General features: G+C 42.3%; 1 protein-coding gene across 1 annotated transcript in view; it reads right to left on the minus strand.

The window, feature by feature from the left end:
* Positions 1-13,708, minus strand: part of si:dkey-205h13.2 — a 63,499-nt gene that overhangs the window by 7,514 nt on the left and 42,277 nt on the right. The window contains exons 8-9 of the mRNA XM_039755764.1: positions 9,670-9,773; positions 3,941-4,121 (exon numbers count right to left, since the gene is read on the minus strand). Coding sequence (XP_039611698.1) covers positions 3,941-4,121; positions 9,670-9,773 — 285 coding nt within the window. The remainder of the gene's footprint in view (positions 1-3,940; positions 4,122-9,669; positions 9,774-13,708) is intronic.

The following is a 13,708-nucleotide window of genomic DNA, read 5'->3' on the forward strand; positions in this document are numbered from 1 at the left end:
AGTTATCACAGTGTGAGCAAAGAGGTTTGGAAGATTCTGATGGCTTTCTATGTCTATCACATCAGAGAATGTAAAGAGACTCTGAGTTCGTAAAGAGGGAAATGTTAAATGTTTCCCTTCACCTTATTGCAGAAGCAGCTCATCCAAAGATGGAAAGAACATGGACCAAGAATAAAAGTAAGGTAGAAAGGACTCAGAACTTGTTTGTCCCCATAAGTATGGGAAGTTTGATTGCTTTTAAATAAGTTGGTTGAACTTTTATGTGTTATGGCAAGTCATGAACTACTCCTGGTACTGTGGCATTTGTTTATTGTGGAGAACCAGCTTAAACGTGTTTCGGATGTTAATTAATACAGGACAGTTTTCATCTGATATGATCAGACAGTGGTAAAAGCAAGACAGGGTCTGGAGACTTACGAAGGAGATGCAAACACATTATAATTAAAGCTGATAAGTGTGCTCCAGACTTTGAAGAGCTAAACTTAAAAGAAGTGGCGAGGAAGCCTTCTGCTGTTATGTACCTAAAATCTGGAATAGCTTAGAAATAGAAATTCACCAGGCTAATAAGGTGGAGCACTTCAAAAAACTGCTAAAAACCCATTACTGTAACATGGCTTTCTCATAGCTTCATTTTAGTGTAACCCTGAATTTCTGTATATGCATTTAATCACCATTATCATTCATGGTGACTCAGAAATCTGTACTAACCCCTACTTTCTCTGCTATTCTTTTTCCGGTTTTCTGTGGCGGCGATTTGCACCACCACCACCTGATCAACGCACCGTGCAGTCCCTACATTGATGGATTAAAGGCCAGAAGTCGACATGACCGTCATCATCAAGTTCTTCCATGTGAAGCCTGAAAACCTTGAGGACTGATTGAGGTCATTGATGTTAGGTTGAATGCGTAGAGGGGGCTGGGAGGTCTCATGGCCTCGGAACCCCTGCAGATCTTTTTTTGTTTTTTCTGTCCTCCCTGGCCATCGGACCTTACTTTATTCTTTGTGAATTAGTATTGCCTAATTTTTATATATTTTTTTAATTTTTTCTTTCTTCATCTTGTAAAGCACTTTGAGCTATATCATTTGTATGAAAACATGCTACACAAATAAATGTTGTTGTTGTTGAACAACTGACTGAATTTGTCTACCTTACCACCTAGGAATGGTTGCATCATTTTTAAACTCAACAACAAAATGATAACTAATTCTGAACCAACATTCCTTTTTCATACACAACAAGTTGGACCTGCATTATTCAAATGTTAATGTCTTCATATGAACATCTGGGCAAGACTGACTGTACTCCCACCTATAGCCCTGTCATTGATTGCAGTAGTTCTCCAGTATCCAAGCCAGAAGTTCTTATGTGTTGTTGTTTGTTTTATTTATGTATTATTTACATATTGGGGTGGCACGATGGTGCAGTAGGAAGCGCTGCTGCCTCGCAGTAAGGAGACCTGGGTTCACTTCCCGGGTCCTCCTTGCGTGGAGTTTGCATGTTCTCCCCGTGTCTGCGTGGGTTTCCGCCAGGTACTCCGGTTTCCTCCCACAGTCCAAAGACATGCAGGTTAGGTGCACTGACGATCCTAAATTGTCCCTAGTATGTGGGTGTGCATGTGCCCTGTGGTGGGCTGGCGCCCTGCCTGGGGTTTGTTTCCTGTGTTGGCTGGGATTGGCTCCAGCAGACCCCCGTTAGGATATAGCGGGTTGGATAATGGATGGATGGATATTTATATATTTGTCTTTCTCAAGCTTCTGTAAAGTTCTAAATTCCCCTTGGGGACAAATAAAGTACATCTATCTACCTATCTAATATGTATCTGAACGTACAGACGTCACACGGGCAGTACCCAGGCCAATACTTTTCAGGCTTTGTGAAGTTGCAGCACCAACCACCATGCCATTCAGTCAAGGAAATACTGAAGTTTTATCTCGTATAGTTCCTTACACAATTAGCACTCACTCAGTACTTTACAAGGCAACACATCCTTATTCACTAATAATAGTTCTACTACATTTTGTTTAATTGTGTCTTTTAAGACACTCAAAAAACATTACAAGATAAATTCATTAAATACCAGTAATCCCTCCTCGATCGCGGGGGTTACGTTCCAGACCCCCCCGCGATAGGTGAAAATCCGCAAAGTAGAAACCATATGTTTGTATGGTTATTTTTATATATTTTAAGCCCTTATTAACTCTCCCACCCTGTTAACATTATTAGAGCCCTCTAAACATGAAATAACACCCTTTAGTCAAACGTTTAAACTGTGCTCCATTACAAGACAGAGATGACAGTTCTTTCTCACAATTAAAAGAAAGCAAACATATCTTATCGTCATAAAGGAGCGCGTCAGGAGCAGATAATGTCAGAGAGAGCGCTCGCAAAGAAAAGCAAACAATCAAAAAAGCAATACGTGTGTTTAAGTATACAGAAGCACCGCGATAAAGCGGCATTTTGTAGAGGTGCGTCCGTGTCCTCTGTGCAAACAGCCCCTCTGCTCACACCCCCTCAGTCAGGCAGAGAGAGTGAGAAAGATAGAGAGAAGCAAACAAACACCGCGCGGGAAGCATATCTTATAGCATTGAGGAGTTTTAGTTAATATGCAATACATGCTCTGATTGGGTAGCTTCTAAGCCATCCGCCAATAGCGTCCCTTGTATGAAATCAACTGGGCAATCAAACTGAGGAAGCATGTAACCTAAATTAAAAGACCCATTGTCCGCAGAAAGCGGCGAACCAGCGAAAAATCCATGATATATATTTAGATGTGCTTACATTTAAAATCCGCGATAGAGAGAAGCCGCGAAAGTCGAAGCGCGATATAGCGAGGGATTACTGTATACTGTATACTGCATGCAGCCCATATAAAAAGTATTCATTCCTTTGGAAGTTTTCATATTTTTTGTTATACAACATTAAATCATAATGGATTTAATTGTTTTTCATACTGAACAGTAAGTACTCTGTAATGTCAAAGTGAAAACAGATCTCGACAAAGAGGTCAGAATGAATTACAAACATAAAACACAAAATAACTGAACTCATAAGTATTCACAACCCGTCAAGTTAGCATTTAGTAGATGCACCCTTGGCAGACGTGACAGCCCTGAGTGTGTGTGCTCAGGTCTCTGTCAGCTTGACACTTTTGAACACTGCCATGTGTTTTTGGTTCTTCTTTGCTAAACTGCCCAAGCTCTGCCAAGCTATTAGGGGATAAGGAATGAACAGCCTTTTTTCAAGTTCAGCCAAAAATTCCCAATTGAATAGAGATCTTCTAACACCCAAGCCCGGCTTCATGATCCCAGCACTGTCACTCTGGTATCTGTAGGACAATTCTTCAAAGCCATTCAGCCGCTCCTGCTCCCAGGATGCTCAGTTGGAACGACCCTACTCCAAGAGTGCCATTCTTCTTGCTTGCAACAGGGCCAACTCCCAAGTGCAATGCCTTCTGTCCTCTGCACCAGTTTATGCACCTGATCTCACGATCTCCCTTGGTGACAAAACTCACAATCTTGATTATCTTCCTCCTTTCATTTCCAGTCTTTTCTTTCCTTTTTGAATCGCTTGTCTATTCTTCTCAGGCTCCTTTATACTCTGTGGGTGCAGGTGCTTTGCAAAATTTGATCCATGAAGCATCAACAGCTGACCCAGTTTTGCTTGCACGTTAGCAAGCAAGCAGCTAGTTTCCTAACTTAACACCTCGCGGCCAAACAGCTTTGCACATTGGGCTTGAGGCGCTCTGTTTCTCAAAGCTCTCTGCACCACCACGGACCCCAAACTTGTTTCACCACAGTCTGTCTCTATATGTTTTGTGGTCTACAAAATGTTTTGTGTTACAATGAAGAAACTAAATAACATAAATTAGTAACAATCACTCTCACCTAGTTTGCTTTTTTTATGTGAAAAAAAAAGAAAAGACAAACCAGAACGCTCACATGTGGAAGATGTCCCCCGTAAGATGAGCTGGCACCCCTGCCACTGTCTGCACTTCAATGGAAATGGGGGCTGTGCACACCTTTCCTGGGAAAGTCATCTGAAGCCGCATGAGAGTCTCAATGTCCCCGTCCTCCACTGGGCTGTCACTGTTGAGCCAACCTGTCTTGCAGTCTGTAGAAACTGAATTAAAAAAAAAGCAAAGTAAAGCCACCCGATGTATTTACAGTGCTTTAAATGTACAGAGATCCTTCATGCTGGAGTGCACTGCCCTGGCTACACGGCTCATAATGGGCAGATGATGAGAAAGCAAAAGTTAAATAAGCTAAGCGTTTGATAGGAGCATCACATCTGTGTAGACTTCAACAACTGGGCATGCGCTTCATCTCACATCCAGAGCATTATAACCTCCACAGAATGAGTAAAAGACGTCACAAAGGCAACCAAATCAGTCAGTATGTGGGAAGAACTGCATGAAGAACCGAATATTTCATTTCACAGGTCACCCACGCAGTGTTTTATATAAGCAGCCCCAACCTATGCACCTCAGATGCATGCGGGCCTTTGCTGACCCAGACAAGGCCTTTAGTGAAGCAGATAAGACTTTGGCCAGGAAGAGCCATTTCAGTGTCACAGGACTACTTTGGGATATGTTTAGGGAGGCTTCAGCTGTTGACCAGCATGTTAATGTGGAGGAGTATGCTGAAACTGTAACAAGATATACAGTATAAGTAGATGTGTGCAGGATGTTACTATCGCAAAGCAAATCACCACATGCAACAACTAGAAACCCTGGCCAAGGTGTATGCCTTACTGAAAGCACGTAATGTTGGCTTTAAATCTGGTGACAGTACAGCCCTTAGATCAGCTAGAGCCAACCTGAATTGGGATATAGCAGTGTAGCAAAATGGAAAATCCAGAGTCACTTCCAAGATTCCAAAGATATCAGAAGTCTGTGGCAAGGAAATCAAACTATTATAGACTGGAAGCCTACATCTCCTTTCCCAAGGACAAGACTGGATCTGTTTCAGAAAGTCTGATGCATCCCAAAACACACCTCCAAGGAAATTCACCCCTTAGAGGACCCTGCATAGAGTGTGCTCAGGGAATGTGTTAACCAACTAGCACACATAGTTGTCAATATCTTTAACACCTCTCTAAACCAGGCTATCATTCCATCATGTTTCAAAGTTACCTCTTGGCATACTGGTACCAAAGAATTCATCTGTTGCATGCTCCAATGAATATCACCCCATGGAACTCATTAACATTATGATGAAGTAGTTTGACAGACTGGTCAGGGCACATATTACATCTAAACTCTTCCCCATACTGGATCCCCTCCACTTTGCTTGCTGTCTTAACCACTCCACCGATGATGCCATAGCCACTGCACTCCAACTAAGCTTGGCACATATGAAGGATAAAGACACAAACAGGTGGATGCTATTCTTAGACTTCAGCTCCACATTCAATATAATTATTCCTTAGCATAACGTGAACAAAATTTCTTTCCTGGGCCTGGAATCTCCACTCTGCGACTGAATATTAGATTTCCCAATGGACAGATCCCAGTCAGCCCAAGTTGGAAGCAATACATCAAACACCATCCTTCTGAGCACAGGTGTCCCTCAAGGCTGTTTCTTGAGCCTTCTACCCTTCACCCTGGTGACATGTGACTGTTGCAGCAGGTACAGCATGAACCACAACATTAAATTCACAGATGACACAACAGTCACAGGCCCCATCAGTGGAATGATGATTTGTGGACAACAAATAGTGGACTGGTGTCAGAAAATAACTTAATCCTGAATGTCAATAAAACAAAGTAAATCACATTCACCTTCAGGAAGAGCCATGCCACCCACCTTCCCCTTTGTATTAACAGTTCCAGTGTGGAGTCAGTCAGGGGTACAAAGCTTCTGGGAGTGGAGGTAACAAATGATCTCTCCTGGACGCAACACATCTCTTCCTTAGTCAAGAAAGGACAAAAGTGCCTGCACTTCCAGAGGCACATAACGAAAGATAACACCACTTTCTACAGAGTCGACATAGAGAGTGTATTGACAACCTACTTTGTACATCTCTGTCTGGTATCAAGACTGTAATGCCCCAGTGAGTGGTGGAAGCAGCTGAGAATATCATTGGGAAATCTCTCCCCCATTGAGGAACTACAACAAACACTGCAAAAAGGCCACCAACATTATCAGGGACCACGCTCACCTCTCAATGAACTGCTGGTCCTTCTGCCCTCCAGCAAGTGGAACTGAAGTATACAGTTCCATACAAGTTTAATTTCAAAAGTCATTAAGCTTTTAAATAACGATCAGTCTATAAATAAAGTGCTAGTCTTTTAATAAAGTGTAGTAATAACGTATCTGTGTAATATTAAGCACTGTCCTTATCTGTTGAGTTACAGTAATCCCTCGTTTATCGCGGGAGATAGGTTCCAAGGCCGGCCGCAATAACTGAATTTCCACGAAGTAGGGACACCATATTTATTTAATAATTTAACGTGTATTTGGACGTTTTTAAACCCTCCCTGTACTGTTTACAACCCACCCTTTACTCTACTAATAACAGGGACAACTGTTAAGCAATATGAAATCGGTAGATAAGTTTACAGTTACTGTATAGCGAAGTATATGTACCTATACTGTATATGACGTGATGATGGTGATGAATATGCTGTGCAGTAAAAATGATGACGATGAAGGTGATGATGACTTTTACTGCACAGCCGATGACTGTATTTTACGTCTCCTCAGACAGCGGTGCCATTTCCTGGGGCACCTCTTCCACCGTTTCCGAAGGTGTATCCGTTCGAAGAGCAGCTTGTAGGCTGTCATGACGTTGTCGACTTTGTTGCAAAATTGGACCGATCGAACCATATCATCGTCCCATTCCTGTCACCGCTCTTGCAGATCCTTAGCCAGTCTGCAGCCACAGCAGCGAACGTTCTCCCTTTCTTCAACATATCCAGAAGTTTCACCTTCTCAGCGATCGTCATCATTCTTCGTTGCCGTTTAGGCTCAGCACCAGCCTTGGAAGAAGGAGCATGTTTTGGGAGCCATTGCAGGGGGTGAAAATTGAAGCGAAGTTCAACACAAAGAAACCACAAAAAATCACACACAGTACATTGTAAAGTAAACTGCTCGGCAAGAAAGCTTGAAGCGCAATGGCCGCGACAGAGAGACAAGGGGAGGTGCTGTGGGATCTGGGTATCAGTTAAAGCACCATTCACGTGCCCGATTAGAAAGCGGGAAGCTGTGATTTGTCATCTCCCTCCCATGTACCAATCACAGCCCGTGTTACAATGCACCAAACTTGTTTTGTTGTTCTTAGACTAGGAAATACTACTACTATATTTAAAAACAGGCGAAGTCGTGAATCCAGGAAAAGTGAACCGCGAAGTAGCGAGGGATTACTGTACATGTATGTGGTGAATTATGTAGTATTGTAGAGTATTTGTACTGTAAGTGCCCGATTGGATAGACTGGCATTCAGACTGGTTTCTGGGATGACTACCTGCCTGGCAGGGACACCGTAATAGATGGAGCCCAAAATTAGAGACACAACCAAGCCGGGATGGTCCTTAGTTTCTGTCCGACTTGGGAAAATCAAATAATGGAAGGACAAGGGATGAATGGACCTAATGTCCCCCATCACAAAAGGTGGCAGTGCAACCTTGGCTTGAACCCAGTATGGACACCCGCAGAGTTTCCTGGGTATTGTAGTCCTGAAGGGTGATCCTGTTGGGGTCCTTAGGGGTGCTGTGAAGAATGGACATAACTATTATGGTGAGCTTCTGTATGACCCAGAAATGCTTCTGGTAAGCAATGCCATGACACCGGAAGTGCTTTAAGGAGCTACTCTGCCTCATCCAGGAGTAGAGTCGGGAGGCAGAGGGTGAAAGCGCATGTGGATTAGGGAAATGGGATGGAAGAGGATAAGGGGGCTTTATTAATGACAAGTACAGTGTTGGATTGTTAAAGAATGCCTGTGACCATGTCTCAAGGAGATAAACAAACTTTTATTTATAGCTAAACTATGTAAAGTGGAGTTGTTTCTGGCGTTCAGGGTTACGTGGTGCCATCTTGTGGTCAGAGTAAATACAGTAAGTATCAAGTATGTTGGTGATTCTCAGTTGTTTATTCTCATTAATATTCTTGTTAATTTTTCTTGGCTATTCTTGCACATAATTGGGCTGGGTGATGCAATTTTGTTCTGTTGTGTTTTGAATGACAAATATAGTTACCCTTGAACCTAGAGCCTTTCAACCCGAGTAATACAAGTAAGAACCTTAAAAAATATATATAGTGCTTTTCAAAGTTAGTTTGCTCATAGCACCAAACCATTTACAATTCATTTGTTATCAGACCTACTCATCTGGTGCAGGTTTCAGGGTCCAAAACAACAGATGCAATGGAGACACCAGGTCAGGATGGGGTGGTCAGTCCATCATAGTGCACAGTAGAGTTCCAAATAAGCCAAATCTGCATATCTTTTAGATAAAGGAGGAAAACTAATGTAGCAGGTAGACATGGGAAGAACATGCAAGCTCCCTGCATAAACCAGCTGGTTTGGAATTTGAACCTGGGTTTCTGAACATGAGAAGCAGCAGCGCTAACCACTGAGCTGCCCCCTTAACAGTACAGTGAGTTTATTTTACAGAACACTTCAGTTTATATTGATGGCATTCTCACAAAGCTTTGTAAAATCATATACATTTAGTGCCTTGTCTTGTGAGTGCTGTCACATAGGGATTTATGAAGCTCATTAACCTGTCACAATCTGTTCAGAACTCTGTCATTGGCTACTCCATTTACACAAAGCCTGCTATTTAATCCACTTGGGCCTTGTACCACTCACCCCAAATATCTAGTTGTGTTGTCGGCAATTTCTGTAATACAGCAGTCATGTGACTTGAGGGTTGGGGGACTTAAAGATGACAAGGTAGGCCCTTCACCTGGGATACTTGTGCTCAAGCATTCATTCATTTTCTAAACCCAACTAGATCAAAAACTGCCAGTTCCCAATGCCAGTCACGCACTCCTACTGTGTTAGTTTAGAGGTACTAATTAACCAAGCAGACATTTCTTGTGAGAATGCAAGAGGCATTCAGGGTAAGGTCACAAGTCTGGACTTAATGATCTAACACTTCCGCAACAATGGCTTCCTTAGCAGGACACACAGTAGGTCAAATTAGCCTTGTAGAATAACCTCAACTCTGGCCCTACAATCTTACAAATAAAGGTGACAAGAGTGGTTCTTCCGACTGACACCATAGGGAAACCATTTTAGGTTCCCAAAAGAACCATCCACATGAAAGTTGCAGAAAGAACCTTTATTTAGTTAGACGCAGGTTCCAAAAATAGCCACGGATAGATAACAGGTTCATGAATTACCAGTGGGTTCCTAATTTTAAAAGGACACTTTCCACACACAGGCTAAGTTCAGGTTTTTTTGACATGTCAGTATCCTTCTAGGTGATCTACTTTACACTAAAGATTTCTGTTTTGTCCACATATTAGGAAGCTTTCAATGCCAAAAGTACCAATTTGCATATGCAGAAAAAAAATCCTTCACAGAATGAAATGGTACTTTGTCAAGTAGTAGTTCTACGAGGAACCACACAGCCCAAACAAATGCGATTACGAAACCTAATTTTTAAGAACGTATGATGAAGCAATGAAAGGCATCAGCTACAGCAGAGTGCAGGCCTACTTACCTGAGCAGAACTCCTCTGGGCAGGTGAATCTCACTTTAAAGTCCCCACAGCTGGTGCCTTTCTGCTCGCTTCTGACACAAGCAAAGCCAAATGTTGCATCGTAGCTGTAAGAAGGAAAGAAGAGATGTTAGAGATCTAAGATCAATGTTGTCCTGCTGCTGCTGCTCTGTTGGTCCCCTACTCCCCTCTCCCCACAAGTTCTCCTCCTCTCATCAGTTTCACTTTCCTCTGTCTTGCCCACGGGAGTTTTCCTATGACTGCTAAATTGCTATTTGCCTATCAATGGAAATTTTCTGGGCCTTCAATCTGATATCCTTCATTCTACAATTTTGCCTTTTTAATAATATTAATAACAATCATAATACTTCTTTATATTTATATAGCAGCTTTCTCACTACTCAGAGCACTTTACATAGTGAGTGGGGAGCCACTTCAACCACCACTAATGTGCAGCATCCACCTGGATGATATGACAGCAGCCATTTTTGCACGAGTACACTCACCAAACATTAGTTGTTAGGTTGTGAAGGGGTGAAAGATAGTAAGTCAGTTAGAGACAGGGGATGATTAAGGGGTCAGAATGATTAGATTGAGGTGGGCAATTTAGCCAGAACATCAGGATTCTCCCTACTCGTTACGAAGGACATCCAGGGATTTTTTATGAGCACAGAGTGTCATCACTTCAATGTTATGTCTCATCCAAAGGACAGCACCATTTTTGCAGCACTGTGTCCCCGTCACTGCACTGGGGCATTGGGATCCACAAGCAGACCACAGGGTAACCATTCCCTGCTAGTTTCACCAACAACACTTCCATCAGCAACCCAAGCTTTTACCTAGATGGTCTTTCATCCCAGTACTGGCCGGGCCTGAACCTGCTTAGCTTCAAGTGGATGACCTGTTATGAAGTGCATGTGGTATGGCTGCATTTAGAGCTGTCTGCATCCGGGATCAAAAATTACTTGAGCTTTATGATACAAAAACCTAAAAGTGATGCAGTTAGTCAAGGGCTGTTTCGTTTGGTTTTGTCCATGACGTCACTTCCTATTTTTAGTCTTCAGTCTTCCCTTTTGCTGCCAGTTCTGACATTATTTACATACGTCTCCTTGTTCTCTATGGATGGGTAGGGTAGGTGTTTTATGGTGTTTTGTTCTTTTTTATATATTTTGAAAATCATTCATTGTTGCACCAATATTTGATGCACCCCTTTTCAGTTTAAATAATAAAAATCTGACGTTGACAAAAAAATAAGATCTCAGATGCAATATGCAATTAATCCTATATTTTTTGCCTTCACCTGTAGAGAGATATTATTAATGTTGGGTTGAGAATAAAGACTATGAATAATTAGAAAAGGGTTGCAAATGTCTAATTCAGTGAGACTGTGAGGGTCAGTCAAGGTAACCAAAGGAAAGAGATGACCTCAAACAGTCAACGCTCTGAAAGGGGGTCAAAATACAATCCAAAATATCAGGAAGACCCTGACTAAGCTTCATCAGACTCTCCTGTCCTTCTCAGGTCTATTTTATGGTCTTTATTTGAAGCGTTGCATCAACAGATCAATGGACTCTTGTCGTTCCTAATCAAGTCTAGTAGCATTGGAATAATGGGCATTGAAGGATGTAAAGTGTGTTAAGCCATCGCTGAAATGTATCTTAATCTCATTTTCATGTTTCCCAGTGGAGGCCCCACCAGTGCTAGTCAGTTTAAAGGCACTAGCACAACATGTAGGACAGTTAAGCTTATTGAGGCAAGGTGAAGAAGAGTTTACCTGCAATTTGGGCTATTTGCATTGAGATTTTTGCCATATTTATGCATTTTATTTTCTTCCCTGCTACTTTAATGTTTTAATTACAATTATAATTATATTTGTATATGTATATGTGTGTGTGTGTGTGTGTGTGTGTGTATATATATATATATATATATATATATATAGTGGTAGATGCCCCTGAGGTGGAAGGATAGGGGAATGCAGCTATTTGTGGACACTGCTTCCCCCAAAATGCTAGATGGCAGCTCCCCTGGAGTGTAGCGGTGATCTAGATTACCGCAGGGCATCCTGGGGGTTGGAGTTGCTCAGCCCTGCTGGGTACCGTGGGTGCTTCCAGGGGGAGCTGTGAAAGGACCTGGGGAGTCATGCTTCCCTTGCAGCCTGGAAGTACTAGGAAGTCATGAGAACGAAAGCCCTGAAGTACTTCCGGGCTAATTGAAGAATTGCTATTCTCCATCTGACCTGGAAGTGCTGGTAGGTCACATGGGAGAAAGAACAGAAGTACTTCCGGGTCAAGGACTATTTAAGGGACTGCTGAAGACCCAGCAAGCGAGCTGTAGTTGGGAGGAGTGTGACAGAGCTTGCTGGGAGGTGTGGAGGAGAGAAGAATTATATTTGATAGCTATTGTGTATTCACTTGCCTGTTTATTGTAGCTGGGATGCATCGGAGGCACTGCTTAAAGGAGGAAGCATTGAAATAGTTCTTGGTGCTTTTACCCTGTGTCCTAAGCGTCTGTATATTGGGTTTAAGGGGCGACAGCAACCCCTAGCGTTCTTTCAATATATATATATATATATATATATATATATATATATATATATATATATATATATATAAATATATATATTGAAGTGAAGGTCTGTGAAACAGTTTGCATATTTGCAGCTGGAGATCCACAAAGTGAGAAAATGAATCACGTATCATAAAGTAGTTTTTATTCCTGAGCTTTCAGCCCCTACCAGGGGCCTTCATCAGAGGATAATGTTTAGACTTACAAGAATCAAAGGCAAAACATAGAAAAAATTACATGAAGGTGGTGGGGGGTTGGGTTAAGTCAGTGTGATCAGGAGGGGGGTGGGGTATTGGTTGTAAAGATTTATTTACTATGAACATGTTCTTCTTAAGTTTGCATATGCTGGGTTTTTTGTCCAAATGTCTGTTGATGGTGTTCTCGTTTGATAGCCAAGATTCAGCCATCTCTCTGGCACTTTTAGTACTGGCCTTAAATCTTATTTGTACATTGTCCCAGTTAAATGTATGTCCAGTTGATTTATTATGCGTATAGATCAGTGATCGTGAGTACTTTCTTCTGACGGCGTTGCGATGTTCCTGTATACGTGTTGCGATTCTTTTTGATGTTTGTCCTATGTATACCGCCGAGCAAGAACTGCATGGAATGCTATAAACTGTGTTTCGTGTTTCTGCTGTCTATTTCTTGGTTTTAGCATTAAAAAGACAGTGCGCAGATTGTTCGTGGGTTTGTGTGCTATTCTGATGCCTGACTTGGCAGGATGCGTGCTGCACCTTCAGACACCTTGTGGTGATAAGGAAGTGAGTGCCAAGTGGGGTGGGGGTTCTGATTGAAGTCGTTTCTTTGTTGAGTTTTTTGCCGTCTTCTGTGTAAGCATCGATTAATGAATGTTTTATATATATATATATATATATATATATATATATATATATATATATATATACTGTGATATATGGCCGGCCAGTCATACCGGCCAATACCCCCAGGCCGCCAGGTGGAGCCCTCCCTGCAGCATGGAGCTGCCCCAAATGCCAGCAGGGAATTATGGACAATGGAGTTTTTATCCACAGCCATGCTGGATACCATGGAGGCCGCAAGAAGGCTCTGCAGGGAGGAACAACAATTGTTTTCCATACAACCCGGAAGTGCATCCTAGTCACATGGACAGAGGCAATGACGTGCTTCCGGGTTGAAGAAGAGGAGTTTTTATCTGACCCGGAAGTGTTACCAGTCACATGGACAGAGAGAGAAACACTTCCGGGTCAAGGACTATGAAAAGGATAATGGGAGATCCCAGGATTGAGCTGAGTCGGGTGGCAGGGTAACAACGCGTCTGGGAGAGTAGGAGATTGATTTGTTTATTGTTATTTCTTATGAATATAGTGGAGTGGAGGTTGCTTTTTGCCCATTATTGTATTAATAAAGTCAATATTTGGACATTTACCTGGTGTCTGGCGTCTGATCCGAGGGTTCAAGGGGACGACAGCACCCCGTACCTGTCACAATACATATA

Source organism: Polypterus senegalus, chromosome 6, assembly GCF_016835505.1.
Source record: "Polypterus senegalus isolate Bchr_013 chromosome 6, ASM1683550v1, whole genome shotgun sequence".
Lineage (NCBI taxonomy): Eukaryota > Metazoa > Chordata > Cladistia > Polypteriformes > Polypteridae > Polypterus > Polypterus senegalus.